General features: G+C 33.4%; 2 protein-coding genes across 2 annotated transcripts in view; one reads left to right on the top strand and one right to left on the bottom strand.

Moving 5' to 3' along the window:
• Marcal1 (SWI/SNF-related matrix-associated actin-dependent regulator of chromatin subfamily A-like protein 1) lies at nt 1-7113 on the bottom strand. Its single transcript, XM_067270479.1, is given in 3 exon segments — nt 1-499; nt 501-2363; nt 6972-7113. Coding segments are annotated over 2 exon segments (2043 nt in total). The 5' UTR covers nt 2325-2363; nt 6972-7113; the 3' UTR covers nt 1-280.
• Nucleotides 7114-12708: 5595 nt separating this feature from the next.
• The window catches only part of LOC136975426 (biorientation of chromosomes in cell division protein 1-like 1), a 31105-nt gene continuing 25804 nt past the window's right edge, over nt 12709-18009 (top strand). The window contains exon 1 of the mRNA XM_067270480.1: nt 12709-12910. Coding sequence (XP_067126581.1) covers nt 12782-12910 — 129 coding nt within the window. The 5' untranslated portion in view covers nt 12709-12781. The remainder of the gene's footprint in view (nt 12911-18009) is intronic.

Consider the following 18009-nt stretch of genomic DNA (forward strand, 5'->3'; position numbering starts at 1 on the left):
CATTAGAATTTTTATTATAAAGTGTGGCAATTGTTTAATAGTTCAAAATTACATTTAATATATTGAAAATGAAATAATTTTGTTCACTGTAGCATTCAAGTAATTTCTTAATTACATTTTTAATAATGATAAGTAAAAATTTTTATCTTATAATCAGAGAAAATATTCTGAAGTAAATTTGCATTACATCAACAATGTCAATTATATGAAAATTACCAATGATTAGATACTTTAAATCTTCAATTATACAAAGGTACAAAATGCATATCTTAAATACATATTACATGGAAAACATATCATGCAAAGTATGTACTTTTGATTTTTTTGTAGTTGGTTCAGTACCTAATTTATCCTTTAACTTTGCATCTTCATCCTTCATAACTTGTGTCCAGAACTCTTCATCACCACTTGTATCTTCCATAAACTGATAAATTACTGGTTGAAAAGGATCTCTTGCCCTTTTCATATCAGCATCAAAAAAATTATCTTTACTCAAACCCCACTTTATTTAAAGTATTCAATTTTCTCTGAACTAATGGCCAAATATGATCATCAGCTGTACCTTGAGCAACGAGATACTGAATAACCACAGAATCTTCTTGACCAATACGATGAACTCTATCTTCTGCTTGAGTTAATATACCAGGATTCCAAAACAATTCAGCAAATACTACTAAATGTGCAGATGTAAGTGAGATACCTGCATTGGCTGCTGTTATACTTAACACGGCAACTCTACATTCATCATTAAATTGAAATATATCACAACAGTCTTTTCTATCTTCAGATTTTGTTGAGCCATCAATCCTGATATATTTAGAGTTAGTTGATTCAACTGCTTCACATATTCCATCTAACATGGTTTTATGATGTGCAAAGCAAACAAATTTTTTCCCTCCTTCCAACAAGTCTTTAATATAATCACATACAGCTGATAATTTTGAATGACTTGTTTCTTTGAAATATTCAAGTAATATTCCTCTACGTTCCATAGCTTTCAATTCTTTTCTGCACAAATCTGTAGACATTGATTCAAAAAACTTTTTTCTAATTCGAATAGAATGAGGATCTAGCAGAATCATTTGACGAGATTTAGGTGGAAGTTGAGAAATTACATTTGATTTTAATCTCCTGATCATAACAGTTTCTTCTAATAACAGCTGCAATTCATTCATGTTTGATGAACCATCATAATTCCAACCCCAAGGCATTTTCTTAGCACCACAGTAACGTAAACCAAATTCATGATAACGGGGAAAAATTTCAGGATTTATTGCAGAAATCTGAGAATACAATTCTATAGGACGTGATAGAGCTGGTGTTCCAGATAACATAATTAATCTTTTGCATTGTTGCATTATTGGTTTTGCAGCAACAGTTCTTGCAGCTTTAATATTTTTTAAAAAATGACATTCATCCATAATTACAATTTGAAATCTTTTTAATAAGAATTCACTTGCTCTTCTTTTTAGTAAATCATAACTTGTAATGAGAATCTTATTATTACCTATTTCATCTTTGCCAGTGTTAACAACAGTTATATTACTCCTTTTCAGAAATGGTAACCAATTCAAAAATGCTTCAACCCAAGTATAACGTACAGATGAAGGAGCAACAACTAGAAGAGGCCAATCTTCTTTGTAATATCTTGCAATTGCAATTGCTTGAATTGTTTTACCAAGTCCCATATCATCTGCAATCAAAACTCTTCCTTCAAGACTAATACCAAAACTTACTCCTTGTTTTTGAAAAGGCATCAAACTTTCTAGTAATGTGGAATCCAAAACTGAAAGATCTTGAGAAAGTTTTATTTCAGGATCTTCATCTTTTGAAAAAACTTTAACAACTGTTTTTGGAAGTGGTTTTATAACCACTTCAGGAAAGAGAGTTTTAGTAGCTTTTATAAGAGTATTATGATCTTTAATACTAAAAGTCCACTTTTTTTCTTTGGCGTCATATAGTTTACTAGGAATAGTGCGAAAAACTTCAATTAATTTAGAATGATACCCTATTTCAACCATAAAACGTGAACGTGAGACAAGAACACATGTTCCTGTAATCTGTTTATCAGATGTTGGAAAATTAGCTTTTTTATATAATTTATTGTTGTTACGATTCCAGTTGCTTGTTGACACATTTTTATTATTGCTATATGTTTTATTTGAAAATATTTTCTTAGAAGGAAGTCTACTATCATCAGATTTTGAACTATAAAAATTCAATTGTTGCTTTTGTAATTTTGCAGCACGTATTTCAAGAGCTTTTCTTCTGTTTTCTTCTATTCTTCTTTTTTGTTCCTCACTGAGTGTAACAGTAGATGTCATTTCTCACCCTCCTTTTTATTCTTTTATACAATCTTGAGCCTACAATAAAATATTTATTTCTTAAAATGACTGTTATTTTACACAATTATATAAAGGTCTGAAAATTTTAATTTTATTACATTTTTACTGAATTTGTTTTCGAACAAACATTACAATAATTAAATTTTAATTACTACTAAAGCAATGTTTAATTATAGTAATTATATTAAAAAATTATATAAAAATGATTTAATTATAATATGTCTGTTTGCAATCTATGATCAAAAGTCAAAATCAGAATTTAACTCTAGCAATCATTTTGATTTAAATGCATATTGAATTTTTTTAACTACTGCCAAACTTTCAGTAAAAGAGATTATTATTTTGTAACAAATAATTAGTAATATTAATAACACAGTGTTCCAAAAATTAAATAAATAAATCAATGTATAAAATATTATGAATCATAAATCAATTATTATTATGTATGCAGTAGAATATTTCTCATTATCCAGTCTTCAGTTATTTGAATTAACCACATAATATACAGTCAATCCTCATTATCTGCAAGGATTACATTTCTGGAAAGTCCTACAGTTATAGAAATTATACTTACTAAAGCATTGATCCCATAGGATAAATGGAGTCAGGTTTCTGCCAATCTTCACTACAATCTTTGCTATCCATAATAATATTTTGTATTGTTTTTACAAAAAACAATTCCCATATTACTATACATATTTTTTATAAAGGTATTTTATGGTTGTTTAACAAAAATTTATGATGTCCAAGTTGTATGTGATTTGCGACAGCCATAGAATTATTATTATTATTATTATTAGAAACATTAAAATTACAATATCTTGCTTAAAATTTTTACTAAAATTGAGTTTAGTTTTAATCAAAAAAACCTACTACTGTTTATTTAGTGATGATTATTTGTTTATATAATTTGTACTTTTTAATAATTTTTCAAATAAAAAAATTCCCAATATTTGGACCATTTTAAAAATCATTTTCTTCTTATGATTGCTACTATTTCTAGAGTGAAGCAAGTCAAAAATACAAATTTTATCTATTAAACTCATTACAATACATTTTCACATAAGAGTACTTATTAAAGCACATACAGTACATTTGTACAGCTTCACTGCCATTGTTGAGAAAATATGAAACAAGACTTTCCCTGTAGCTTTCCCTGTAGATATGTTTCTGAGAAGTATCATACTGCACAATACTTCTTACAATTTTTTCACTTCCTCTTATGGTCATATATACACGAATCAAACCATGTGTTACAAAATGAGTTATAACTTTATAACTGTGGCTAAGTGAATCTACAGATTTGGAATCAGCAGATAACAAGGATTGACTATACTACATTGAATGTTGTATTGCACATACACATCTATAAATGCTACTTTATCTACATCTCTATTACTATTTGTCAATGAAGCTGATGTTTTTGTTTGCTGCACTAGTGATTTCACTAGTGCAGACAAATTATGCTTGCACTATATACATATACAGTGATTGTGTTTTATTTTCCTATCTGCAATCTCTCTTAATATAGTTTTATTGTTTAAAAACATGGCATGTGAAAAGAGAAAGAAAATGATTCATATAATGTAGTACCAGACTTTTATTAAATATGCAATTTGAATTTTATTCCCTCTTTCATCATTTCTGTATTGGCCAGCACTTTCATTAATCTGACCAGTTATTAGTCCTACTGAAGTCAGAACTTCATTTAATTGAACCTGCAATGTACTGTACATGTGTATGTGTGTTGCATTTCAATGTAATTTCCAAATAATTGTCAATTATCCATTTAATACTATATACACTATATTTTATGCATAAAAATTATTACTTTAAATGAAATTCTGAATTATTTGTCCACTCCACTCCATATTAATCAATAAATATCATGTTACATTATATTCTAATATCACTTAATTAGCAAATATTAGCAATTTTAATTTAAAGTACATTTCTTTAATATAAAATAGTTGGTTGATGCATAAGTTCATGCCATGTCATTTTTCGTCAATGGAATTGTTGGAATTCATCAAAATTATGTCATTTTGTAGTGTGGTGTTCCCACGTTGTTGAATTCATTAAATTACTGGTTTCTTTTTAATACGGTCACAAAGGATAGTGTGCCAAGTCGAGAAGAAAGAACATTTCGTACACTTGCTTCTGTATGAGTTCAACAAGAAATGTTGCCACTATCAATGCTGCCAGAAACATTTATATTGTGTAAAGGGTAAACGTTATAGCACAGAGCAATCCACTAATGAATTTTCATATTGGAGATAGCATTCCGAATAACAGTGCCTTTTAGATCTTACCCCATATGTTGCAGATTGTTGAACAATTGTTGCCTGATCACATTTCATTTCAATGGCTAATTCTTGTATTGTTTGAAATAAATTTTGTTCAGATGTAGTGTTGCCAGCTTTTCAAAATTGCTGACCTGGATGGCAGGTCAGGTTTGTTTGAACAGCAGTCCCTGACGCATGTGCAATGTTATTTTACCGTGCAAAGAATAACATGCACACCAGTTAGGTTCTAAAGTTGTGTAGAAGCAACTTAAATTAAGAAATGAAATAACGAAATAACAGCTTTAAAGAGCTGAGAAGAAAAAAAAACGGGTCGACAGGTTGCTACAAAATCCCGGACAAAATTAATTGTTAACCCAGACAATGAATTAAAAACAGGACGGGTGGCAACACTATCAGATGGTCATCTTAAAAATTTATTAACCAATCACTATAAGCACATATTATAGTAAAAACTTGCTTCCAAAGCAAGAAAAACCATTTCCAGGCCATCCTTTCTATTATATTTTACCTATATAACATTGTGTGGTTATCATTTAATAGCATTGGTAACTGTGACACCTTTGTTGAACTTATATAGAAGCATGTGTAGAAAATGTTTATTCTCGACCCAACACCAAGTGCTTTGCGACCTGTAAGAAACACTAGTAATATGTATTCCGAGACCGTGTCTTCTCTTTATTTGTATTTATATTCACTACTAGGTGTATTAAGAGACACAAGGCTTTTTTACATCTTTATTTCTGGTTCTTCCATATGCCGATACGCGTTTTGGGCTTAGGTCTCTCTTCTGTCGGCTGTACAATAAAACACATTATAAGTTTCTTATATTAAAATTGTTTTATCATAACAAAGTACGACATACCATAACATGTGAGATTTCTTCCAGGTGGTATCGATACATGGACATTTCGTTTAAAATTGTGTATTTACAGTTAAAATTGTTAAAATATCATTACAGTTTAAAATATAACATTACTATTGTTGTGAGTTTCATGTTTAATATCGTACATATGTACGATATTAAACGGTGTGTCGGCATATGAAAGAACCAGAAATAAAGATGTAAAAAAGCCTTGTGTCTCTTAATACACCTAGTAGTGAATATAAATACAAACACTAGTAACTTGAATGAATCCTTGAGAAAAAGTTAATCACCTTGTAAGGATACTAGAAAATATACAAATGTCTCACTAAAACCTTTGACTATCCAGTAAAAATATTTAATTAAAATAAACGTTTTTGATCTTAGTATTCGGTCTTCATCAGGTTTACAAATACTGAGATTATAAGAACAGTTATGTGCAATGATTTAAAAAATTTTTTTAGAATGTTTCCAATCTTGCATTTAAAACCATTGTGCACGTGCATTGCCACGGATGCATACATGTCGGTAACATATGTAGCATGCATAGCACAAATGAAAGAATATAATTATTATATACACAAATAAAGGGACGGAAGTGTACGTTAAATAGAGCTGTGGGGGGTTGTCTTCCTCTTCGTAACAGAACTTCCAAGCTTGAGATATATTAATAGCATCCTTGGAATTGATGCAGATAGTATGTAATCTGGCTTTGTATATTTCAAGAGTTTCTAGAGATTGTATGTGTTCTATGCGGTCTGATCATTTCAGCATTGTGAAGGTCAGCTCTTATGTCCGGGGTCGAGGCATAAATGGATAGGGCAGTGGTGTCTTTGTTGTGATCGATGTCATATTTGTGTTCGCATAGATGCTTGTCGAGAGAGCATTTCGTGGAGAACCAATAAACACAAGTTCACTTTGAAACCTGTCATCCCATAGTGGAACAGAGTATACACCTGGGGGCAATTTTTTGTCCATTTTGTCCTTGCAATTGCACAATAGGTAGTATATAGTACTAGGCCTCTTGTATGCAATCTTTTTGCTTGTATATGTTGCAATTTCTCTGTAAATAGAGTCGAGGTGGTGGTTATATTCAACAACAGCTAGAGACCGATTGTTATTTGAGTTGTGAGTGCATGTATTAGTGTTGTCACTAGGATTTACTTGTGAATAGGCACACGCAATGTTATAAATTAATCTTTGACAATACCCGTGTCAGGTGGCTATGTTCTGGATGTGCTGTAATTCAGACAAGGTGTCTTCGAATTTGGAGTGGTGCATGAACACTCTTTAGGTTAGGGCATAATTATTAGCTACATAATTTTTTCTTTGCTGTATTTATAAGTTTGGGTATACCTAAGTTTGCAATAAACAAAAAAATACGATAAAAACGTACCTAAAACTTTTAAATTCTAATTAATACAGATTCTTTAATCACCATTTGGATTAAAATATTACCTTACGTCTATATTTTTCTTTTAAATCGCTTTCCGAATTTGTTGTTAAAAATTAAAAATAACTACTTGTACTTTTAAACTTCATTCCCATATTCTCAATAAAGCAACGTGACAGTTAACCGAAAACACGTTAAGCCATTTCAAAATAAAACACAGCGCCCTCTGATGAATTCTTATTTGAGAGTTGCTAGATAGAGTGAATTATTCCCAAATTAAGTTAAAAAATTTTGTAAATAAAACTACGAGTATTTTATCGAAAAAATTGTTCAAATAATGTCAATTTTACAGAAAAAGTTTTAATAATTTCAATTGCTCATAAATCATAACTTAACGGATCATTTAAATGTTCTATTCAGGGTTATAAATATGGAATTTTTATTTAATTAATGATTTTTTTTCTTAATTTGAAAGTATAAAAGATATTTTTTCTTAGTTTTTGTCTTTTTACTTTCTATGTACACTAAGAGGGCCGTTATTCCATAGCCGTCCAGAGTTGACGGCCTGATGGCCGTGGCAGCCTACTGCTCTGGGGGACCCGGAATCGAGTCCGGACAAATCGAAAAATCCCCAGGAATATTTCGGGGACGATCCGTTCCGGTATGGGGGATCCCGTTCCTCACCACCCAGCTGCCCCATTGTGGGCCTGGCCGAACCCATGATGGGCTTGCTAATAGAGACTCTTTTAGTGCACACAGGGAGAAAAGAGTTAAAAAAAAAAGCCCGTCCTGAGTTTGCAAGTCCACAATCGAAATGTCCGGGTGGTGAAAGATGGACCCTAAATATCGAGGAGAAAATATCGGGTTTTTCGACCATCTGGATTTTATCCCAGTCTTTCATAGCAGCAGTGGCATAGCTAGGGGGTAGGTGCGGTCCGCACCGGGCCCCAGGAAAGCGACAGGTTTATAGGGGCCCCAAAATCAGGAAAAAAGACCGGAAAAATTTTTTCGGGGGTCTACAAATCTGGTCCGCACCGGGTCCGGAGAACGCCACTGCATAACAGTATGCTGACACCGCTTCGGCCGTCCGGCCGTCAAGAAAAACACCTGTTAATTATATAAGCTAATTGGAAAAATGAAAATTGCAAATAAAACTATTTTCAGTTTATAATATTCCCTCTAAGATTAGGATTCTAATACGATTGTCACGTTCTTTTCTTTCCATTCCTTGTTCATGTTATGATAATAGTAAACTAAATAATTATTTAAATGCATGATTTTAAATTTACTACACTAATATAAACATTTCTAAATTTCAAATGCTTTTTATATCTTTTAACAAAATTTTTTTTTCTTTTTTTTGAGATGTAGACAACGTGTTAATAATAAATTTGTATTAAGATTTATATGATTTAGTTTATTCATATATGGCAACGTGACAAATAAGCGATCTGCGGAGAGGAATATCTTCCGGAAGATCTTTTATGGGAAATTGCATGGAGCTATAATATATAACTGAAACGGCAGCGCTCTGCTGCTACTAGCTGCGCAGTTGAAGCCAGAAGTGATTCCACTGTAGAACATACCACCATATTGTGAAGGGGAAAAGTTTCTTTTTCTTTTGAACGCAACAAATTTTATAATGACGAACACATTAAAAACAAAAAACAAAATAGGAACCAACACAAGAACTGAAAAAATGACAGAAATTGAAAAACAAAGTACATAAACAAGACAAAACCTAAGAAACTATCGATTAAATTATTTCGCATTAAATTTTTTGACTTTTGCCGAAGCGACTTTTTGATCATGTCGCTAAAATTTGTTTGTTTAGCTAAATCATTTTCAATGCACAAAATTGCTAGGTTATTTAGTCGCTCTTGACTACTTGAGTTTCTTTGCCACGTCTTCAGTGAATTTTCCAGTTTACTGTTGTTATAATTTTTTTGGAATAACTACTGATAATTTTAGTGAAATGAAGAAAATTATCAAAATGGCAAAAAGTCACGGAAGATATTGTTTGGTTGTCAATTGCCATAATTGTAATAAACGGAAAATTCTGATAAAAGTTTTTTCAGCTTTCCTCGTGACTCAGAAAGGTAACTTTTATGATTATTATATTAAGTTAATAATAGTAGCTTAGACTATTAAACTATGTCAAGAATTAAATACTCTAATTAAATACTCAATATTTCACAAGAAAATTCAAGCAAAGCAAAAACTACGAACTGGCCATCTTCATATTGTCCCTCCTTTTTTTAACTCTTTCCTCTCTGTGGACACTGAGAGGCCTCTTTAGCAATCCTATTATGGGTTTGGCCAGGACCACAATGGAGCGGCCAGGTGGAGAGAGATGAAGCCTAGACATATCCAGAAGGGCCACCCCGAAAAATTCCTGAGGATTTTTCGACTTGACCAGACTCGATCCCAAGCAGTGGCGTAGCGTAGTGGGGCGGCAGGGGCGGCCCCCACTACGCTACGACTAGTTACGACGCTGCCTGGAGCGCGAGAAAAGTCAAAATCGAAGACGAATTCGATCTTCCACCGATCATCGGACGACTTTCTTCCGCGATTTATGGTTTCTGCCTGGCAGTTTGATATAAACAATGGGTGTCCGACTACATACGACTTTTACCTATGTTTTTTTAAACTAATAAATTTTTCTCTAAATTAACCGTTTTTTCGCGTCTTTCGTGACGGGTCAGACCTGTCCGGAACCTCACATTTCCATAAAAGTTTTAAACAAATACTGGAAATGACAAAAATAAACAATTTATGTATTTTAGTTCTAAAATACAAATAATACATACATAATACAAATTGATACGATGCAAACAATGATAGAAAAACTTGTTTTATTAATTTTTTATAAACTAACTCTATTCGGCGATTTTTTCCGCAAAGTCGTTAATTACTTTATCATAAAAGTCGTTGGTCGTTGACTCCATCAATATATTTCAAAGCTCTTTTTCTATCGAAAGCAACGCTAGCGACGACAATTTTCCTCCGACCGAGTGTTCCTGGCCATGAATTTATTTCGTGGTCGAAAAACTGCGCTCAACAGAGGCACTGATAGATGGTATCATAAAAATTAATGACATTAAATCATATAACTCTTTTAGTACGTCTTTGCTCGGATCGTCATTAATTATGATACTTTTTATGTCCAAGAGTTACTTGTCAATATAGTCCGGATACGAATATAAAATATTGCGATTCGCTACGTAATTTAGATAAATCAAAAAATTTCCCATAAAATTTACTTAATTTATAGAATTAAAACACGCTTAGAAAAATTGCTGTTCATAATATTAAAATTATTAACATCTAAAAGTGATAAAAATTCTAAAGATTTCGTCTGAAAATCTGTCAATATAATTACAGTATAATTAAAAGAAAATTATAATTAAATATAACTTTGCAAAGAAACGTACATAAAAATAACATTGAATACTCTGTACTTTTTAAATCTTAAACAATTCACTTAGATAGCTTTCTGCCAGTGGCTAAGAGATAGAATCGTTGGAAGCATTAAGGTTGGTTCACATCTACAGACACCGTCAGGGCCGGATTTACCAATCCAGGGCCCTGGGCACAAATTCGGTGGGACTCCCTTTAAGAGTAGGCAAATTTGATGATTTAGAAAATTTACACAAAATACTGTACTTTCAACTAGATTTCAACTAGGAAGTTGTAAATTTCATTTTAAAATAAGGTTATTGTAAACATACATATATTTTATTGTGTAAAACTAATTATTTTAATTTAATTGAAAAATTACCTATGTAAAATTTTTCTCGAAATTTTCCGATGTCTCATAGGTTTTTTCCCGGGTTTGGTTTTCTTTGTATGTGGCCTTCATGATTAAGCCACACTAGGCTGTCGCAGTAATAGGGGAAAAAATTATGTTTAAACATAGTTTTGTGGGGGTCCTGGGCACCGGCCCCAAATGTCCCTATGTAAATCCGGCCCTGGACACCGTACGTGGCAGACACGGCAGATACAATAGTTTTCACATGGCCGGATGGCCGAGCGGTCAAGGTGGCAGCCTACCGCTCTGGGAGACCCGGGATCGAATCCGAACGACTCGAGAAATCCCCAGGAATTTTTCGGGGGATGGTCCGTTCGGATATGTCGGGCCCCGTCCTTCACCACCCGGTCGCCCCATTGTGGGTCTGGCCGAACCCATAATGGGCCTACTAAAAAAGGCCCTCTTAGTGCCCACAGGGTGGAAAGAGTTATAAAAAAAAAAAAAATAGTTTTCACATATACAACCCAGCATGCACAGACGCCTTCAGGCATACTCGGAAGTGCACGCACTTAAATCATAAAGAAATGTATATTCCCGAACTAATTCAATTAATTTCTCTTTATTCATCATTTTAACCAAGCACTGTCTGTGCGTGTCGACGATGGCGTTCATACTAACCGCGCCGACTCCCACAGAGTTGTACAGACACGGGCCGGCACAAACAAAACAGTCTCGCAGACAATGCTGGCCGGTGCCGGCCCGTGTCTGTGCGGACACGATCCGCTCATGCGCGGTATATGTAAATATGCCCATTGAAAATGTATGTAATAATATTTTTATGTCTGTGCTGTTACGTGTCTGCCACGTACTGTGTCTGTAGATGTGAACCAACCTTTACACGTGTGTAGCTTCCACCAGCTAAACCGGCTGAGGTTGGTGCTCTGTAAAGCGCATGCGCCAATGCCCTCTGGCTGCTTTACACCATTCAGTTATTCTCGCCGTGAAAGCTGTCTCGTAAGCGCTTTCATTCTGCTACTGATATTCGAATATACAATAGCAATCTTATTTTTTTTTCACATGCAGTATAGAAATTTGTAATAAGATAGATAATGCAGTTATAATAAAATATTAATTTTAATTATTCAAAGTACGTTAAAATATGAAAATTTATATTTTAGAAAATACAAGGGAAGCGGCGCTTCCAACGCTTCCAATAACGGCACGCCGCTGTACTGACTTGTAGGGATTCCCCGTATTTTATTTAAGAGGGGGGCGAAATTTTCCCCGTTTGTGTCAGCCGCCCGGGGCGGCTGACACCCACGTTACGCCACTGATCCCAAGTCCCCCAGAACGGTAGTTTACATTTGACCGCTCCGCCATTCAGCCATTTTGTTGATAACAAATAGGAGGACCATTTTTTTAGGCCCGTAGTGAATTCAGCCAGGCAACATTCACCAGAATTCAAGTGAGGGGTGAGATTCGACATATCTGAGACAGATCACCTCTAAAAACTTCTTGGGGTTTTTCCATGCCCAGATTTGTTTTTGTCTTCTCCAAGCCGGCAATGTTAGGTCATTTACATTACTTGAAATCAGACCACACCATGCAAAAATGGAAATGAAAAGAAAGAACGGAATGGTGATAAACGGAAGGAAAAATTTAAATATAAAATACATTTATTTTGAAAAAGAGTTTCAGAGATGAGGATAGCGAGCGATATAGTTCTCGCAGAGGAAAACCACGCACAAACGAGAAGCGAGAAATATCGCTGGCGAGAGCGAATTTCTGATTCTCGCACATATCTGACAGGGTTTGATTTTATCGCGTCTCGCCATATCTCGCCACATATTCTCGCTCTCTCAGAACATTCGCTCGCTCGCGTCCGCATAATCGCACCCTTACGGAAGAGTTTCTGAATATTGTCTATAAAAAATATTAACACAAGGCGATGTGGGCAGCATTATTGCAATTTTTTCTTTTGATTAATTTTTTAACGGTAGATGGCACTGTTACACTTGTTTTGTTTTATAACACATACGCCCTACTGGCAGCCATTTTGATGAATATATAACTATTTTTTTTCGGGCAAAAAAATGTTATAAAGTCATAATTATATTTTAAAAAATGGAAAATAATTTAGCACATGTTCAATCTAGCGATTCGACTGTAGTAAATACAATAGTTGGGCAATTGAAATCGCAAGGAATTTTTGATGAGTTCCGAAGGGATTGTATTGCCGATTTTGATACCAAGGTAAGTTTAATAAAATAATAATAATGCAATTTTAATTGAAAAGATAGCAATTGATCATTTTTACCGATATCTTAATGCATATAATTATTAAAATACTTCAATATTAGTAGATAAACTGGTGAATTGAATCGCCGATTTACATCCTGTTTGTTCCAGTTTATCCTCTTCCAGTTTTTACATATAAAATTATAAATACGTTTGCTTAAAAAATTTCCTTTACTTTTGCTATTTTTGTGTTTTAATCTTTGTTTTTCTATTACAAAATACAAAATAGTTCAATAAAAATTGTTGCAAGTCCCTCATTCAGAGCCGTATTTGTACCCAAATGTGTTTACAGATGTGGAGACACAAATCAATGGCTGTGTTCGGCAGACTCAACAGTTGTAACCAAGCAAATCAGTATCTGTTATGTAGAAGCCTGGATCTGTGCTGAACGATGAGTAATGTCGCGTTGGAACAAAAAGCCTCATTGGTCAGTTTTGGGTAGCATAAATGAAAGACACTACCAAATGTGACGTGAAAACACTGAACGTGTTCCGAAAAAGCACTACTGTAGAGGGTGTTCGGCAGAAAAATACTCTACAGCTACAGAACTGTCAAGTCTGCTGAACACAGCCATTGTTGATGGGTGGATTGATCTGAGACGCACAAGTCTGTTCTAGAACAACTGAACTTTATTTTCTTAAAACTACAGTACATTGTGTGACTGACTTACCTTAAACGGGTGCTGCCACAATATTAAATATAAGATTATACTAGGAAATCTTAATAACTGCTACTACAAAAGCATTTAAAGTAGAGATAAAGATTTAATTAATTATGCACGTCATACAAAAAGCTACCTTGCAGGGATAACTGCTTTTAAATGCCTCTGTATATTGACACAGTCCCTGCAATACTGCCTTAATTCTGAAGAAATAAGTTGAAATACACAAAATACAGTTCCAATTATTAACAATGAGAACCATTTCAAATATTTATGTATATCAGTGGTTCTTAACATTTTTATACTCATGGCCCACCAAATATTTCATAATTTTTTGTGACCCCCATTTTTTATAATAATTTATATTTGTTAAATTATCTATAATAAATTGATTTTTTTATTATTGCTTTATTTTTTTATATAATAAATGTAAATCATAACTTTACTATTTCATTATCTATTTAAATAACATTCAAACTTCATAATTAAACGTGAAAACTCATTAATTTTTAACAAAAAATAAAATAAGAAATATGTTGATAAATGGATCCAAAGTAGATGCTAAAACTAAACTAAAACTAAAACACCCACAACTTGTAAAGATTTTGCATATCTTTTGCAAAAATATTTAAATTTTCAAAGTACTATTTTTCCTAATTATTTTTAAAATTCCAAGCCTTAATTTCTTAGAATTACTTTGGAATAAAAGAAGTAAATACTGCAGTGCAAGTAGATTTGCATTTATTTCTTCTGTACTAACAAAATTGTAGGTATGCAGAAATAAACAATAAATAAAAAAAACTAAATAGGAAAACTTTATCTTTCTTATTTCACTTTTCAATATGATATTCAGTTATACATCAATTTTCTTTTTATTATATTCTGAAGGAAATTTTGCATAATTTGGCAGCCCTTGGCAAACTTCTTATGGACCCCAGGGGGCCGCGGTCCCCCTGTTAAGAATCACTGATATATATCACAGCAACAATAGCAGCTGCTTTTAAACATGTGCTTTTTTCAACATTATAAACCAAATCTCATACTGATCTGGTATGTATTTGGTTTTTGATCTTGAAAAAATGGTCTCTTTATTGTTATCACTCATGATTTTTTTCATGCATTTAGTGATTGAATGATTTATATGAAATAAGTTTTTTAAATGTATTTTTCTAAAAGTAAGGAATAATTGTAAAAAATAATTTCTAAAAAATTTAATTTTTAATGGAAAGAGGTAAAATTAGAGATTTTGGTAAGGAAAAACAGTACAGAGTACACAGCTCCCCTACTTTTAAACTCTCAAACTTGAGCAATTTGACCATACGTCTAAAATTTAAATTTCACACAGATTTTGAACTTCTCATGCTGGTTGTGGGGTGGAGTTGAGTTAGTTTTTAGCCAGTAATAAATAATTAATGAGAATGCATTTCTGTTTTGTATCATCATTTTAGTAATGTTGCATTGGAACTAAAAGCCTCGTTGGTCAGTTTTGGGTAGCATAATTCTGAAGTTTCATTGCTGCACGTGAGGTGGTGTGAAAGTTGGTAATGTTAGCATTTTTTGCTATTGTTTGCAATTTTTTAATAAACTTTTATGATTAGTGCTTCAAAAATGCATCCAAAATGTAATAGCAAATCTGACAGTGGAGATAAATGAAAGAAGTGGAGCTCTATTACTGTGGAAACTAAACTTGACATTATAAAACTAAGTGCATTAGGTAAAAAAAAAATGCATTTGAAGTACCTGCTACTTAGCTGTAGTGAACAGTTAAACAATGTATTTTATTAAGTGCATTGAAGGATCAAATACTGATACGTGGTTATTCTGTGTATAAATGTACTTTCTAGGTTAGTTTTGACTTACTACAAAACCTTTGAAACCTAATCTGTTCATAAGCAGAGGAGCATCTCTATAGTTAAACTCTAACCTGAAAATTGTGATGAGCAAAATAAAACTCATAAACTTGGAAACATTTATCTTATTTAACATTAACATCTTTGCTCTTGATGATGATGATGATGATAATGACAATGATTATGATGAGAAAGAGATAGTTAAAGTGTCAGTCTACTCCTCTTAGTTTCCAGATTGAATCTGAATAATAACCCATGAGTAATCCATTTCAGGTTATGTTAGGCCCTATTCTTCACCACTTTTGGTTGTCCCATTGTTGGTCTGGCCAAAAATGGGAGAATGCAAACTAGCAGGAATGAAAGTAATTCCAATTTTAGTTAGGGATACTAATCTCTTAAAACTGGAAAAGATATTTAACTTCTTAACACACTGGGATGAATATAAAATCAACTTTACTTAAACCAAATGACCGGAGCAAAAATGTTCTACTATTGGGAACATTTTCTATGCCCCTTCTGGGCTCTTTTTCTGGCTTTTACGTGAAACTGTTGCAAGCTGTTCATTCAATTTTTGAATTTCAATTTAGAAGGCATTCAATTTCTGGTTCAAAATGCGCGTGTATTCTAAGATATTCAAATATCGGATATTAGTATGAGATTTGAAATGCACACTAGATTCAATTTAAACCATTATAAAACCAATATAAAATCAAATGCTATCGTCGATTAGAACTTGCCATGCCATGGAAAGTGACATTTCATCTTTAAAATTAATGCGTGCGACTTGCAACCCGTCTTAAATATTTCCATTACTCCCAACATTTTGAAGTGATCACAATGCAGGGTGGTGAAGATGATACGTGCTTCGTTAAAGTCAGCTGTAATGTCCGGGTCCGTCGCATAAGTCAAAAGGACCATTGTGCATTTATTGTGTAGTATGTCTGACTTATGCTCCTTTAATCTTACTGCTAATGAACGTCTGGTGGAGCCAACATATACCATTTTTCTATCGCATCTGCCATCTCTTACCAGGACTCTGTTTCTCCTATATAGGAGAATATTGGGGAGGAAGTTAGATAGGGTTCTGCTTTCCAACCTTCTGACCACTCTGTAATCTGTCCAGATTGGGATGGTCTTTTCCACTCTTTAGTATGCTGTAAATGGACAGACATCTCCTGTACACTATATTGATTTCACGCTTCTTGGTAATTGCATTATACAGTAGAGACTCGTTAATTGGAACTTCGGTAATCGGAATCGCCGGTAATCGGAACGATTTTCAGTCGGACTGTGTCGTGCTGAATCGAACGTTTTTGATACTAAATTTACTTCTAAAGTATAATTTTCATGTTTTTATATTTTTCAATATATTTGAAGTGTGCAATGCCATAAGGTTGTAAATGCCATTTTTCTCAAAATTCGTTTTATTGAAGAAATGAATTTTAAATGCAATGTTTTTTCCTACAAAAAAATATTGTGGCGATTGTGGCGCTCTAAGTGGCTATATTTTGAAGATGACGTTATGTGCAAGCCATAACGTTTTAAGCGCCAAAGCGCAAGCCACGTGACTTTTGGCGCGTAAAATGTTACGGTTTACTTTTACATCATTTTGTTATTCCAATTTGTAACGCAGTGAGTTTTTTACGAGTGAAATGAATTCCTTAAAGTATGAAATACCTAAAAGAAGAAAGAAATGTGCAGAAAAATGGAAGAAGAACATTCGAAAGAAACAAAAAAATAGTGGCTTAGAGTACATTTCTCCCATATCACAGAAAGTTAATCCGAGAAAGGATCCACCAACAGGGGTAAGTAAAAGACTTAATACTTCAAAAATATAGACGTAGATTTGAGATTTGCAAGATATGGATAGTTATTGTGTCTATGCATGGGTGAACAACTTGTATATGACTGTTTCCAACAAGTTTGTCAAACTTTTTGTTTACGTTACAGGTGACATGCAAGTGTTCCTTCGCTTGCAAAAACGTAACGTTGGCTTACCGTCAGGAACTCTTCCAACAATTTTATGAACTGGCTGACTACAATAAGCAACAGAGTTATCTTCAAAGACTTGTTCATCCCCAGATGATAAAAAGGAGACGATATGGGAAGTACCACCATCCTTCTGGAAGTAGAAGGCAACACTCTTTCAGTTATCATTTGCTTCTTCCCGGTGGAAGTGAAATAAGAGTTTGTCTTAAGACTTTGTGTAATACATTCGGGGTTACTGCAAGAAGAATTCAGTTGATTAGAGAAAAGATTTTGGAAGGAAAAATGGATGCTACTGATCAAAGAGGAGGCCAGCGAAAATGTACTGAAAAGCAGTTGTGGACGGAAAAAATAATTGAGCACATTAAGAGTTTTCCAAGTGAAGAAAGTCATTATGCTCGAGCCAAAAGTACAGATAAAATGTACTTATCACCTGATCTCAATGTTAGCAGAATGTATAGAGCCTTCCTTGAGAAATATTGTCAACAGTATGCTGGGAGCAAAGCCCCAGTTACTCGACAATGGTACAATGAAATTTTCCTGACCAAATTCAATCT

This window comes from Centruroides vittatus, unplaced genomic scaffold, assembly GCF_030686945.1.
Source record: "Centruroides vittatus isolate TY-2023 unplaced genomic scaffold, ASM3068694v2 contig_371, whole genome shotgun sequence".
In the NCBI taxonomy this organism is placed as follows: domain Eukaryota; kingdom Metazoa; phylum Arthropoda; class Arachnida; order Scorpiones; family Buthidae; genus Centruroides; species Centruroides vittatus.